Source organism: Alosa pseudoharengus, unplaced genomic scaffold (assembly GCF_046254945.1).
Source record: "Alosa pseudoharengus isolate Yale_2024_CS ecotype anadromous, Long Island Sound unplaced genomic scaffold, YU_APseudo_1.1 YU_APseudo_1.1_scf_15, whole genome shotgun sequence".
Classification (NCBI taxonomy): domain Eukaryota; kingdom Metazoa; phylum Chordata; class Actinopteri; order Clupeiformes; family Clupeidae; genus Alosa; species Alosa pseudoharengus.
The window spans coordinates 14769790-14785367 of NW_027468620.1; the positions used below are offsets into that span (position 1 = coordinate 14769790).

The following is a 15578-nucleotide window of genomic DNA, read 5'->3' on the forward strand; positions in this document are numbered from 1 at the left end:
TAACATGGTTAAGGCCATGGCACATGGCAAGTGTATACCTTGATCGCAGATTTACTTCATAGATCCATAACTTGTCATATGCATTGTACACAACAAAACCAATTCAGCTGAACACAGGGCCAGTTTGGCCACACTGTGCATGCATTCATGCACAGAAGGTGCACGTAGCAACCTACTTGGAAATCATCGAACATGTGGTCTGCTTATAACAGTCAGTGTGACAAAGACAGAAAGACATGCTTGGCATTCAGAAAAGTTAGTGTTCCCCATGCTTAAGGAAAGAGTCAAGATTCCTGCGATAGCAATCTCTCAACATGCAACGTGTAGACAGTCATACTCTGATTTCACAATGACAAACTCAAAACACAGGTTAGCTCATGTTCACCATAGTTAGAATGTTTCAAGACAAAATATTGTTTTTAAATCAGCCATCCATGAAGACTGTTCAGCCCACAGTATACAAGACAGACAACGGTCATGGTAGCGGAAATTATTACGATTACACTATAGCCTATTCGTACTAAGAGAGTGAGAAACAGAACTAACTTGACATGTTGTGTGCTTTTCAGATAAACTACAGTTCAAGCTCAAAGTTGTTAGCAATGTGTTGAATATCCACAAAGCAAAAGGAAACAAGCACTCCAACCACAACCCAACATGGAAGGTTCCTCATGCATTCATGTGCTCTGACTTCAAATGCATACCTGGCCAGTATGCACATAAGATAGGACAGCGCTTGAGTAAACACACAACAATGAAACACTCATGCTTCAGCTAACCTAAAAGAGCTGGCTAGGCCTGGTTCCTACCAAAATGTATAGCATGTGTGGCACCATAGCTTCAGGATGTGAAGGGACCAATGATGAATAATAGACTGGAATTTAATGGAATGAGCCCTGAGATCCTTAACATCGAGTCATCACATTCATCAGTTTTCCTCTAACTGGTGTTGCTCAACCCTTACAGAAATTTCAGGTTTCTGACAAAGGTCATATTTTCACATGCAAATTAGGTTTCTGGCAAACAGTTGTGGTTAACTTTTGGCAATGTTGCAGCAATGTCATATGTAAATTAGGTTTGTCACCTAATTGTCAGTTCAATGGAAGTATGGTGGAAAATCATTGGCAAACACATTTGCCACTAGTGGCAAACTTCTCATTGTTGCCAGAACTTGGCAAACTTCTGGCAATATTTTCTAGTGAACTCATTTCCCACAAATCAGCCATAACTTTGCTGCAAATCTGCCACAAACATTTAATTTTTGTAAGGGAAGGTCTGAATATTAAACCAATCATTAAATCAACAACAAATCAGTATCAGTTGTGAGCTATCTGTTCCTCACAACATCGGTCTCAGTTTTGCTGAGCTGGGCTATGAATTAATTTTTGATTCACACTGTAATAACTCAATTCAAATTCAAAAGAACAATGTAATGCAAAACCATTAAAAACATTTTTCACTTTATTATTTACATAAAAAAAAGAACAGGAAAGCTCCCATAACATTTCATCCCTTCAGCTTCAACATACATAGTATGTATAGTATAGTAGTTAAGGAGAGTGAGGCCCTTGGAGAAAAGCCATATTGCTGGTCGAGAGGCTTCTCCAAGACAGAGGTAGGTGGTGGTGCTAGTGGGGGGAGCATGATGCAGGCACATTCTCCTTCACCGGTGACATGGGTTCCCCTTTCTTGCATGGAGCAATCTTTGTGGTTTCTCTGTGTACAAAAAGACGCAATTAGATCACAGACGACGGAGTTGTGTTTGTTCCTGCAAAACCACTGAGGACTACTGTCTGTCTGCGGAAGCGTCTGGGGCTGATGCAGTGACGCACTTGCACACGGCGAATCTCTCTAGGTTGTTTCCTGCTCTGCGGAAGCCAGGCTGTGGGTGTACTGGTGTGGCAGTGTTCTGTCGAACTTGGCCACTTGGCTACGAACAGGCGGCAGCAAAGCAGCAGCAAAACACACAGTTGAAGGAAAAAGGCCTCAGGGAAAGCCCTGAGACAGCACATGGCTCTATGGAATTGTATAAAATACATGAACCCCGATGCATGGCAAACACAATGGCCTTGCTATGTAGATATTCTGTGATGCATGTAGAATCCCTTAGCCTCTATTCACTCTTAGACAGACAGACAGACAGACAGAGACAGACAGACACACGTAGAAGTAGCAACTCACAACACTCATATGTTGACTCACACACCCATCCCTGTTCATACCAGAGGCAGATAATGGCTCCTTCAAGCCAAACATTGTGCCACTAAGACAAAGGCTGTTTTGCATTCTCTACATAAGCATTTAGTTACACTTGTGTACCCTCCTGGGTTGTCTTCAACTGAGACACCAGAGGCAGTTGGAATAGAGTACATTACAGAGGAGACTCTATGCTAGCTTTTGTGTGACTGATGAAAACGACACATTTCTCAAGATGGATATTATAGATCATCTGTTTTTCCATCTCCTGTGTTAATTCACATGACCTATTTTGGTAAAACACAAATAATTTCATCAGTTCCTGGAAGCCCCCACACTTTGGTTACACACATACAGTACACAGTGCTTGTTATACTGTAGCTTAATTATTATTTTCTGTTTGAATATTGATATATTAATGTAACTTAAGATTTTAATCCTCAAATAACCAGGCCATCCTTAAAAATATTCTTGTTTGCAGTAACAGCCAAAAAAATTAAAAAAATGGGTCAGTAGGTAGGTCAATATTTTTTTTTTTTCAAGATTCAAAGTAAAAAAAAAGTACAATTTTGGTCATGGTGATTACGTAGGTATGAATTTAAACAAATGTGCATATTGTGACGTAACTGACTGGGTCCTCAACCCATGCCTTCAGGCGCATCATTGCAAACCTCAATCTGATGCAGGTTATAGATCAGCCTTTCTCTAACTTATTTGACCTGAGGCCCAGTCATGGCAGACTTTGGGGTCTACACGTACCCAACCCACTCCCCCCCAATCAAATTGTCATCATAATTATCACAATCATTATTATGCCTATATTGTTATACATGCACTTTCACTTAAATGTTTTGTGACATGCACATCAGAGGACTGCTTTACTAATGTAAGGTATAATTAGTTTCATTGCTTTTACATGGTTGCATGATGCTTACATAAGAAAAGAAATACTTCTCAAAACAGCAACAATTTTATGAGTGCTATTGTTTTGGAATGTTTCCCTCATGCAAGCATCACACTGGTAGGAAATGGAGAACAAAAATAACTGTTTTTTAATGAAGTTTAATTTGAATGCCTGAATGTAAGGATTCAGGAAACACAATAGCAGCTTTTTTGGCGAGCAGATAGGCGTAAATCATTGATCTGTTGATCTTTAACAGATAGAAAGAACTGCTACAATAGCTTTTGGCCACGTTATATTCAAATTTGACTATACAATACTCAGTGCTACAGTGTATTATACAGTCTCTGCTCTGTTTCTATGGAAGTTCCAAAAATCAACGTCGTTCTATTAAGTGTCTTTAAAAAATTAAATAGCATTCAACAGGTTGAAGCGGAGCTTTGATACCAACGTTATAGATTAGTTTCAGTTTCTCTCGCGCAGACGCCTGCATTGAATGAACGCTCATACCACCACTTTATTGTATGGCTCCATGTTTAATGACATCGATAGCAGAAACGTTTGTTTTCTTTTTTTGTCGGTCCGCGGTATGTTGATCAACTGCGCAGCCTAATTTCAATCCACGACTCCGCGGACCTGGGGCCTGTACTACGAAGCGGGGTTACTGGCTTATCTGTGTAACTTCGAGAGTAACTTGATCACGTGTGGCGTAACTTCCCCATTAACCCGTACTACGAAAGGTGGATTGGTTTTAACCGAGGTATGCTGCCATGGCAATTTACGCTGCATCTCAAACCTGCTCCGAGCAGGTTATGTTCTTGGTTAACCCGAGGTTTCTGTTAACCACACCTTTTATAAGTACCACCCCTCCACTAACAATTTCTCCCGAGACATGTCGGCGTACCTGGATGATCCATACGACATTGGGGCGCAAATCGTGAGGGACTCTCTTCGCAGGGCGAGGGGTTTTAGAGACCGCCAGAAAATATATATAGCCTACCCGGACGATATTCTCTATGAAGATTGTCAGCCGAGGGAATTCGTTATCTTTGTCAGATGATCTAGGAAGACGTCTCATAGCAAAGCCCGTACGTGGACATTCATGTGGTGATGCTGAACATCTGATACAATACTGTATGTCCGAAAATAAATCGGGCCTACAGTATGCTGAACATCTGAGCAAGAATAAATCGGACATGGCCTACAGTAGGCCTAGGCCTAATAAATTAAAATCACAATTTTAACAAACGTATTGAATTGAATGTCATATTACTGTACCCTGCACATAAAGGCTACACATTTCCACACCAGAATCCGACCGAATGCCTCCCTCAACCCCCTCCATAATCGGCCTTCCACTATTATTTGCGATGGCCAACTCCTCTGCTACAGTGCCTTACAGTAGTGTTCAAAGACACCATTTTCTTGTTAGCTGTAAAACAGAGGCCAAGTGAAGGCTATAAGCATACTATGCCTACATGTTTTCATAATTAAGAAATATTAATGCAAGCTATGACTATATAAACCACTATTCTGAATAATGTGTTTGTGTTTCATTTTCACCTGCTGCCATGTGCGTTTGGCAATGGTGTTGCATCTGAAATGTTCACAGGATTAGGCATACACTAAATCAGTCAATGGGGCTACTTAAACATTCAATTATCCTTATTACTGTAATCTATATGCCCACTTCTAAATTGTGTCGCATCTGTAGGCATTTCTATGAACTCAAAATAGGCATTTTAATTATTTCAACTCATTAAATACATTCCGCAAGCTATTAATCCTCCGTATTTGAAGAACATGTGGAAATAAAACTTTACTTTTAGGCATTTAGGCTACCCGATCTGCAATACGTTGCCAACAGCCTTGCCTTGCTTTGTTCACTGCCGACGTATTTGATTTTTGTCGTAGAGTGGGTTTTAATTCCTCATAACTTGTCATAATAATTTTGCATTCCTCATCCGTAAAATAAGGTGAATGCGTCATCACTGAAAGTGGTGATTTGCGCTGCAACCCGCCCCTTTTATGTGAACGCGCACAAACTCCAATGAGGTTAACCCCGGCTCAACAAATCAACTTCATAATCAGCGTCGTAGTACCGATTAACACCACTAAAGATAACCAGGTTTTGTCAACCCCGGTTTAACAAAGTAACCCTGGGTTACATCTGGGTAGGTTAAGCTCCCTTCGTAGTACAGGCCCCTGCAGTCTCCACATTGCGTACCCATATTTTGAGAAATGCTGTATAGACCACAACAACCAATTTCAATTCTTCAACACGGTCACCGTTTAGACTAGAGGGGAGAAGGGGTGGGAAAAGATCTGGGCACAGTTTTTCCAGAACTTCGTGCCAAGTAAAAGCGCTGTCGAGATGTTTGTGTGAACGAAACGAAGCGTATAGGCCATAGTGTGACATGCGTAAACCAATGGTGTAGAGATGACGCCACAGGGTTTTATTAAGACGTTTGTATGTAGGCAATTTATATTCACAAACAATACTTAGGCCTACTAAAATAAATAGTATTTTATTTGTATTGGTTGTTTAGAGTTAAAAAAAAAAATCGGTCGGTCTTAACGCAAGTTTACAACCGGCAAGTCGGTCGGACTAAAAGGGGAAAAAAATAAATATTTGGGTCGGTTCTAAATTGACAGGGTCGGTCGGGTTACGGCAAACGAAAATATTTTTAAGGATGGCCCCAAATATGATTAAATAAATGCTTAGTGTGTGTGCGTGTGTGTACAGTGTAGTCACTCACTTCTTGAATCCAAAGCTCTTCCACAGGCCACTGATGGTGGCCTGCACGGCCGGCTGGTTCTCGTCATTACTGGACCTCTTCCCAGACCCCGCGGGTTTTTTGCGTAGGCCGCTGGCCCGCGCCGGAGCAGAGGTGCGGATCTTCCCCCCTCTGCCCGCGTCAGTGGGCCGCACGCGAGGAAGGCCTGCCACCTGCTGAGACCAACCAGTTCACATTGCATTGGCAAAGAAAAAGGAAGTGCTTTGGGGTACTTCAGCACCAAAGGTACTTTTTCATACTTCTTAGAACTGTTGGAGGAAGTGCAGTAACACCTTTATCATATCGTATATCGACAGCTCCAAGGTAAGGTACTCTCCCAGCAAGAGACGAACCCAGAGTGACTCAATGTAATGTCACTTCAGTGTTTCTACTGATGGTGTGAATGCAAACAGAGAAAAGGGTATGCAGTTCTCAGGAGAGCTGCCCAGTAGGCAGTTCCTATCAAGGAGTCCCTAGAGTGGTTAGATCTGAGAGTGCCTATATTAATCACACGTCTATACAAAGACTGCAAACACAGCCAAAAATACATGCTAGTGTTCACTTCTTGGACTTCACATCCACAATCATCTCATACACATGTAAACATTTAAACACCATTTAAACATAAAAACAGTCATTTACAGTATCTAGATATTTTTATAAACTTTTTTTATGTGTTTGGGCCTTTCGTTTACACGTAAACAGTTTTAGCTCCTTCAAACAGATATTTTTTTTTAAAACACACTACAAAAGTGAAGATTTCTTAAAAGGCTGATTCTGTGGATCTGTGTAAACAGAGTAAAATGCAGTTTTTGTTTAATGATGACGTGTTTGATTCTGTGTCTACAGTGCGTGCCTAAAAAAATTCAGTGTACACACCGAGTCCGATGCAATTATTTTGAATATTTTGCATTATAAGAGCCAACTTTGGGTAAACTAAGCCTGCTATAAGAGAAAACAACAAGGAGAGCTCATAAAATCACCAAGATTTAATGCAGACTAGCCTTTGTTCATCCATGGGGTGCATTTTGGCTTGAGAGGTGCTAGGGTAATGAAAGCGATACGGTCATCTTCCAATGCCTATGCCACTTCTGCTATATTATGATGACCCTGGACATAATGCCGTTGTCAGCAGTATAGCCTATATAAAAGTATGATCGGTTATATTACCATGCAGTGCATCCTATGGGTTCAAATGCCTAAATGGCATATTCTAAACTAATATGATGCACAATATCCATTTCCGTGAATGAAATGTCATTTTTCTTTCTTTTCATGCACAACTGTGCAACAATAAGTTCTCTGTTGCAATGAGAGCAAAATGATCGGAAGGTGGTAGGTGGAAAGCTGTCTGTGGTGGAGTTCGCACTCTTGCGACACACCTCATCACACACCGGCGAGAGTCTGATGTAACGTAAAACTCTTTGTGACTTTGGCATATAGGCCTATTAATGAGACTGGGCAGCAAGATCACCCATTCTGTCAGCTTTCTTTGCATAACTGAAAATTCATCTCCATCTCATATCGTAGGCCTATCATACTGCGTTGTGATCAATTCTGCAAACGCAGATGAGTAGACAAGTTGTTTGGAACTGTTGTGCTCTAGTGTGTACGGGGATGTGTTTTTAATTGAATGCGGTGTAAACAAACAAAAAACACATAAAAAATATCCGTTTAAAAAAATATCTAGATACGTGTAAATAAGGCCTTAAACTCCAGTCTCTCCTGGGTGTCCTTCAGCCCTCAGTAACAAGAGTAACTTGTCCAGTAACAAGAGTAAAGGACAGAAGGAAGTTCTTTTCAACCCACCTTTGGTCTCATGGGAGTGGACCTGACCTTCTCTGGACTGCAGGTGTCTGTGGGACTGCAGGTGTCTGTGGGACTCCCCTCGGGGCTCAGCCGGGAAGACGATTCCTGAGAGACAGAAAGGCCAAACCAATTATTAAAGCACCGAGCCGAATTAAGGAGGATCAGTGGGTCAATGCTGAGGTATTGTAACGAATCACCAACCGAAACCAAAAACACATCAATGACTTTGACCCACTTCAATCACAAACCAAAGGGCATTATGATGAAGATTAAAGGCAGCCTTTTCGACCTGAACATAAGGTTTCCAAAATAATTTTGATGGCACATAACCTGAGCGGCCCTCTGTCTGCCCCCCGCCCCCTTTTATTTTTCTACAGATTGCTGTAGGTGCATTCCCTCTACATTATGAGTAGTTATTTAGTTGCTTAGTTGCAAGACGCATATTTAGTTTGTTTATTATTGCACTTCTCAACTGTGGGGGGACCCTGAGAGCAAGTCTTGTTAAGGGTGCCTTTAAAAAGTAACTTGCCTGAACAAATTTCTCAAACATTGCAAACATTGTCACTTCACAATATAATGCACCATTTTAACTTTTGACCCTGAAAGTTAGGGCTGTGCAGTTGGTAATCATCAATTAAGACTCTACACACACATTCATAAATACCTCAAGGAGTATGCTACAAGCAGGACTTATGTTATGACAGTGGTGAAGTCCAATACAGAGGCACTTATGTGTAGGTGACATGCAGGTGGGTTTACGTCAATTGTGAAGCTCCTTTGCTTGACCTCTAAAAACTACAATTTCCAACATTACCCAATATGCTGAGTGGCCTTGTGAGGAGCCCTTTATCTCCGTGGGAGTGGACGTGTCCAGGAGCTGTGTGAAGGAGGATGTGGGGGTCTCCTCCAGGCTGCCAAAGGTGCTATTGGGCTGGGAGAAGTAGGCGCTGTCCTGGGAGGGTGGTGAGTTGGGGGACCGCTCCCTCTCAGACATGTCCGCCCTCTCCTCCTCTTCCTCATCTGCGTCTGACACGCGGGAGGTCTGTCGCTGGACCTGGTGCCCCTGGACGATGCCGGACCGGGACCAGATCTCCTTCTTCCGCTGGAACTGCTGCAGGGCGGCGATCCCTGACAAGGCTGGGGTGCTGGGCTGGCGTGAGGAAAAGGAGGAGGTAGAGGAGGAAGAGCTGCCAGACCAGCTGAACACCCCCAGGCCCTGGCTGGGTCGCTGGGCGGGGAGTGAAGCCGGCGGGCTGCAGGACTCCTCACAGACCAGAAGCGGGTCGTCAGCCTCTGTCTTTGGCGTGGAGTCTCCCTCGGAGCAGACCAGGTTGGAGCGCTCTGCGGATCCAGCCTGAGAAGAACAATCCTGTGTTGAAGGACCAGGACTCTCCACTGCTGTGCTGCTGCTGTGGAAGAACCTGGAGCAGACACACAGTAGTTGGCACAGCGGTTATTGTTACACAAGAATAAAACCCAGTGTGAAAATAGATTGACATATTTGACAAATAAACGTAACAGAAAATCTCTGCTGGGTAATGGTGCATAGATGTTAGCCATGGTAACTGGATTAACTGCCATAACACCAAGACGACCGATTACAGCACGTAAGCATACATTTCTCACTAACTGAATGTGAACATCACATAGCTCACATACACTATTAAAGACAAGGTTCCCACTCTAAGTCAAATGTAAAATTCCATGACTTTTCCCTGACTTTCCCTGCCAAAAAACGGAATTTCCATGACTTACTATACTATTTACTAACGTATAGCCTTCAAGAATATTTTACTTTTTAGAGTGGGAGATGAATAAATGGCCATTGAATAAACAAAGTTGGGATACAGTAAAGCAAATAACCAGATATACACCAGTTCTGTGTAGAAATATTTGTATTAATGTATTTTGGCAAATACATTTTAAACTTCTACAACAAAATTCCCTGATATTCCATGACTTTGACCCAAACATGATAAAATTCCCTGATTTTCCATGTCTGGAATAGACTTTCCAAAATTCCATGATATTCCAGAAATTCCATGACCCGTGGGAACCCTGTAAAGAAAACGTAATGGCCTTCTTAAGTAGTAGATTAGGAGTCTGGGCTAGAAGGCTTTACCTGCTGACTGTTCCTTTGTCTCCACTCTCTGTTTGGTTCCTCCTTTGCAGTAATGTAGCAAACCGGTTCCGTGGTTTGTTCTCAGCGGGAGCGCGGTTCTCCTTGCAGCCCCTGGTCTCTGGCGTGTCAGGTGCGCTGGCACGGGGTGAGGTCTCTGTGCGTTGCCGTTTCTGGTCTGAGGTAGAGTACTGATGCAGTAAGTCATCTTCTGAAATCCTGGAGTCTGCAAGGGAGAACCAAGGAGCACCTTACTGCTAGAAGTACTTTTCATAATCAGCCATCTTTGAACATAACTCCTAACCACTATCTGCAGTTCAGAAACTCAGCACGGTGACTGAGGGTGATTTAGAAAGTAAGTCCATGATTTAAGAACTCACAGAGAAGATAAGAAATAATTGTAGTATACCTAGAACTATTACAATGAAATCGATTAATTATCAATTACATTTAACCTTGAAATGAACAATACCAGCTAAGGAGCAGGCCACCTCTTGTACCCTCATGCACAAACTCTCCTAAAGGACACATTGAGCTTGTGTTGTCCAAAGTTACCTTGTCTGGGTCTCTTGACCTGTGGTTCTTTAAGAGAGAGTTTCAGGCCCTTCATGCTGACCACTCTCTCCTTCCCCTTGGTGGGAGAGAGCTTCTCCCGGACAGATGAGGAGGCACTGGGAGCGGTGGTCAGGCCTGGGACATAGCCTTTGCTCCATATACTGGCGTGCTGGAGGGCCTTACGATCTTGCCGATCATTCCAACCTCGACTGCGAGGTTTGGTGGGCTGACAGGAAAGAACAAGGACAGTGAATGACGTACAGTTTGACACAAACCTGAAAGCATTGTGAAATTATTGTAATATGCACATTGCACGATATAAACAGAGCTAATAGTATAAGAATAAATTAGAATTAAATTAAACTTTTCTTAAAACTATGGAGTTGAATACATATGTACCTGTACAGATGTTTTATCAGGATCAAAGTCATCTATCTTTTCCATCGTGTGAATATCAACATTTCCCAGGGCCATCTGCAAACCTTTCTTATCGCCCACATTTCTAAGGTCATATCATTAAGGACATTTTTTCCCTGAACTTTTGAAACAGTTGAACCAAAAACTTTGTTTCCTTTCATCTACCAGAAGTTGGGAGATCACAGGCACCATAGTGAGTTTGTTTGCCTTCCTAGCTGTATTTACAAACATGAAAATACCGCAGTGGTAACGTCACCGCCTGATGGTTTGTTGACCCAAGCTTGATTCACAAGGTGTCCTGTGTCGCTTTGGATAAAAAAAACTTCTGCTACATACCAGCTAATAAACAAATATTACAAATAGTGTTCTCTACGGCTGGCTAGCATTCCCGACTACATTCTATGACAAGTCTTAAAAAAAGCTTGTACAGCAGGGGTGCTTATTATTTGTGAGAAAAGGATACACTCCTGCATAGCCGAGGGTTGCTGGATCAATTCCATCTGCATAAGGGTTTAGTGGAACCACCTTCCTGTTGATGGGGTCAAACACGAGCTGGTAGAGGAAGGTGTTGTTGGCCTTGATGAATCCCTCTATATATTCATCTGGAACTGTTATGTTCATTTTCAAGTACTGGCCCATTTTCTTAATCACCTGTAAGAGGAAGCATGAACACAGCAGGGATTAAACACCAGAGTACAAACTAGTACGCGCTAGTACAAACCAATCTACCACCCAGTTAGCCTCTCAGTGTTTGAAGCATACAAGGAAGAGATGTTGGCAGCGCTAGCGCTTTGTTCGCTTCCTAGACCATTACTGCTATAGAAATGTGATTGAGAGATTCTCTTCGATTTAATTAAATTCAAAACACTTTATTTACCCCAAAGGGGCAATTTTTGTAACCTGGCCCTAGCCAGATGAATGTCGTTCCGCTTAGCTCCGCCTAGCTTCACTCACATCCATCTGGAACCTCTTCCATTGAGAGTGATTTCTCCAACCAACTTTATGGTTTAGCCAATCAGGACGCAGGGCGGGAGTTTCATAGATGTGACAAAGCGTAGAAGCGACTGTGAGACTGTTATCAGCGTCACGGGTTGGCTTCGATGTGAGTGGTTGAAGTAGCACGTCAATAGATGATGGACAAGTGGCTTATTCAATCATATGCAAGCATTTTTTGATTAGGTCCAGCCTTCTGAAGCAACACTTCAATGGATCGGTTCCAGATGGATGAGTGGAGCTAGGCGGAGCGAAACTCATCTGGCTAGGGCCAGGTTACAATTTTTGTACAGTCACATAGAGTAGCACACAGATAGAAATAATATAAATATATACATAGAGGTGGAAAAAGGCCTCACCTTGAGGATGTCAGGGTTGTTGGCCATGCGGAGGAGCTTGCAGGCCTTGCCCAGGCCGATGCCGTAGAGAGAGGCCAGGTAGTCACAGCCTGAGAGGATGCACATGTGGCGGAACTTCTCCTCCGTGAAGACGTTCCCCAGGGTGTGGCAGCGCCCCAGGTGGTTCTGGTCGATCTCCAAACCGTTGCCCTGCTTGTCCATCTTTAATACAACCTAAGGGAGACATTTTCTTTTCATTCAATAATATTCAAGGTTGATAAATGAACAGGAAAATGACAGTGAATTCAACTATAAAAACTATTAAAAAAAACTGGCATGTGCAATTAACACCTTGAAGCTTCTACTTCAAAGGTTTAGCCACTCCCATGTCCACTTATTTGACTGCTAGCTCTGCTTGCTAACTCTGTAGGCACAGTACCTTCTTACAGCCAAACGCTAGCAGGTCTGAATCCTCTGTGATGATGGCCTGGGCAATGTCTGCTTTGTTCAGGAAGGCCAGCTGGGCATCAGCCTCATACGGAGCCACTATACAGTCCACACCCCTTATCCTGGCAGCCTTGAAAACAAACACAGTGCAAAATTAATGACACCAAAGTCTGTGTGAAATTAATGTATCTTAACACTGTAAACAGCCTAACTGACCCAAATATATCTACATTTCCAATAAACACTTTGATTTCTACAGGTAACCATGACATTGTATTGTGTTTTAAAGCAAAGTGCTTTAAGAAAACTGTGATTAGAGATCTCTATCAAATCAATCGATCAAAATTCACTGGTGAGCCAGAGAAGTATGTCTACATAACAGTTAACATTAGCCAATATGTGTGACCACTGGTGGTAGACTTGAGTTATAGTGCGTTCATGCGGTTGGGAAGTGGGAAGGTCTCCACTTCCGAAGTGAAAGCGTTTACTATGTTGAGTGGCGTCAAAACATTCTCCTGGGAGCTCTCCCAAAGCCCCCACTTCAAGCTGGGAAGTGCCCAGTTCAGGTGTGCCCTAAACTCTAGAATTCTCCCACTCCCTCATGAACGCACCATTAAAGCGCACTGGATGGAGGAAAGGAGTGGTGGTAAAGACAGAGGAACAACACTGTGACCACAGCTGGACAAAGATGAAAGGATTGAAAGTATGTATACAATCAATAACAGTGTCAATATACCTTGATTACTTCATGAGCCATGGAGGGAGTGACACTAACACATCGAGTGAAGCATTCTCGTGCTTCAGATACCTTTCCCTCACGAAGGAGCTGTTTGCCCCGCTGTAAATTGGCCTGTCGACGCCTTAATCAAGACAGACAAATGGAGTAAACAAACAATGACGAGAGAATAACAAAACAAAGGTGTGCACATATTTGCATCATGTGGAGTGGATTTTATACTCACTCTCCACGTGCCTTGTCAACCTCCTGCTTGGATGGTAGGTTACGGCCATCAAACACCAGGATGGGCTTGACACCGAAGGACAAGAGCATGTCCACAAATTTCATGCAATATGTTACATATCTGTAGATGACAAAACATGAATCAGTCAACCTGTCAAATGCAAACTACATTTCTACATTATTGACAAAAAAGGGTCTCAAGTGTTGCTTACTGATCCGTAGGTTCTCCTTTGGCTAGTTTTTCAGCACATGCGAATGCTCCTTTATGCAGCCAGCAATATGTATCCACGGCCACTGTCTGGCCTTTGTATTTTTTGACGTTTATGGGCTCTGTAGCATCCTTTAGAAACTGTAACAGGCCCTGAATTCCCATTTTCACAGTAGAGGGGTGAATCCAGTGTCACAATTCTGAAGAAAAATAGAGACGCACAAGGAATCAGCAAAAGGTAACATTCACGTTAACTATTAGATGCATGGATGTTTGACGTTGCACTGTCATGTAACGTTAATGGGCCTAATGAGGTCTTCTTAAAATAAGAATGCATAACCACACTGCAAAATCAGTGGCAGCTAACTTACACAAAGTTATCCAGCTAAAAAAACACTGCATTACATCCATTTCTACAACTTCATGTGTTGTAGGACTGAAAGGTAAGTTAAACCTAGTTCTAGCTGGGTGGATTTGTGGGAAAGCCCTTTTCAGTTGTAACATAAACGTTAGCTAGCGTTAGCTAAAGTTACAACTTACTTCGCCAGCTAACAATTTAATAATGACGACTTAAGCTTTTACCGCCAACTAAGTCCGCTATCCTAGGTTCTAGTTAATTATTCTAGCTAAACAGTGACAACGTTGTTTCAGTTAACTTTGCAACACGGCGGTGATATTTAGCTAACGTTAACGTTACCCAGGTTATGCTATGTTCGAACGTTTATGAAAGGTTGAAAATAACGACGCAAGGTAACGTTCTTAACATAACTGGTTAACTAGTCGAATAATACCAATACCTATCTTTGCTGAAACATTTGGTACGTGAGTGAAATGTAGCCTATACGAAAGACAAAACATTTTTACTTTATAGTACTTACATAATTATTCAGTCTACTGTCCAGCAACAAAACCCTGCGAGTCTTCAACTTTAGCGGCAAAATTGGAGCTTCATTGCGTCCGCCTGTGATTGGATGGAGTAATTTTACGCAGGCCAATCACTAAACGAGCACTAGATTCGTAACATAAGAAGGATTGTGGGATATGTTGTTTTTAAGAATTACCCAGCGACTGGGAATAATGCAGGAGTTGTTCTTGCCTGCAGGATGTGGTGCAGTAGGTCTATGTGAAAATTATAGAATGGTGTATGTCATAATTTAGGTCTAGGATAGCCAAACAGGCCAAAGAGTGTGTCCAATCAAAGTTAGTCAAGAACTATGTTTGTATATTCCAGCTCAAGCTTTCACATATATAGGTCACATGCCTAAAATGCCTTTCCCATAATCATTCATTACAAAGATAAATGACACTTCACTTGATATTGCCCTGCATCAAATTGTGGATATACAAATATATGCCAACAGTCAACAGTCAGCCTACATTCAAGTCTATGAGTAAGGTGGATCATGGATTTGGAATTAAGTAACCAAGAGGTGTTTATAGTCTTTCCGTTTTAATTCAAGGGGTTGAACAAAAATATAGCATTTATAATTTAGGAATCACAGCCATTTCTACACTGTACCTCATTTCAGAGGTTCAAACGTAATCGGACAAACATGACATAACCATAATTATAAGGATTATGCTATATTTACTTCCTGGAGTCTGAGTTCATGTATCACCGTATGCTGAGTTTCCTCCCTTGGGATGCTTTGCCAAAACTTTACTGCAGCTTCCTTCTGTTGCTGCTTGTTCTTGGGTCTTTCAGTCTATAGTTTAGTCTCCAGAAAGTGAAAAGCATGCTCAGTTGGGTTGAGGTCAGGTGACTGACTTGAAGAATTGAAGAATACTCTATTTTTGTGCCCTGAGTAACCCTTGGGTTGCTTTTGCAGTATGTTTTGGGCCATTATATATACTGTG

At 42.2% G+C, this 15578-nt stretch overlaps 1 protein-coding gene across 1 annotated transcript; it reads right to left on the reverse strand.

Moving 5' to 3' along the window:
- Positions 1 to 1443: 1443 nt before the first annotated feature.
- exo1 (exonuclease 1) lies at positions 1444 to 14653 on the reverse strand. The gene is made up of 14 exons (XM_076286471.1): positions 14600 to 14653; positions 13726 to 13921; positions 13515 to 13634; positions 13289 to 13412; positions 12545 to 12682; positions 12127 to 12339; positions 11238 to 11425; positions 10757 to 10859; positions 10358 to 10583; positions 9806 to 10028; positions 8498 to 9104; positions 7684 to 7788; positions 5857 to 6050; positions 1444 to 1716 (listed from the first exon to the last, which is right to left on the reverse strand). Exons 2-14 carry the CDS (start codon positions 13884 to 13886, stop codon positions 1629 to 1631), a joined length of 2490 nt encoding a protein of 829 aa, XP_076142586.1. The 5' UTR covers positions 13887 to 13921; positions 14600 to 14653; the 3' UTR covers positions 1444 to 1628.
- Between the last annotated feature and the right edge of the window lie 925 nt (positions 14654 to 15578).

What these genes read in the sequence shown, in the direction of transcription:
- exo1 (XM_076286471.1), bottom strand. Translation starts at nt 13,886, where the DNA reads ATGGGAATTCAGGGCCTGTTACAGTTTCTAAAGGATGCTACAGAGCCC. An exon ending in TAGCGTTTGGCTGTAAGAAG is followed by an intron (nt 12,340 to 12,544) that starts GTACTGTGCCTA and finishes TGTCTCCCTTAG; the next exon opens with GTTGTATTAAAGATGGACAA. An exon ending in AAGGCCACTCAGCATATTGG is followed by an intron (nt 7,789 to 8,497) that starts GTAATGTTGGAA and finishes TCTGTCTCTCAG; the next exon opens with GAATCGTCTTCCCGGCTGAG.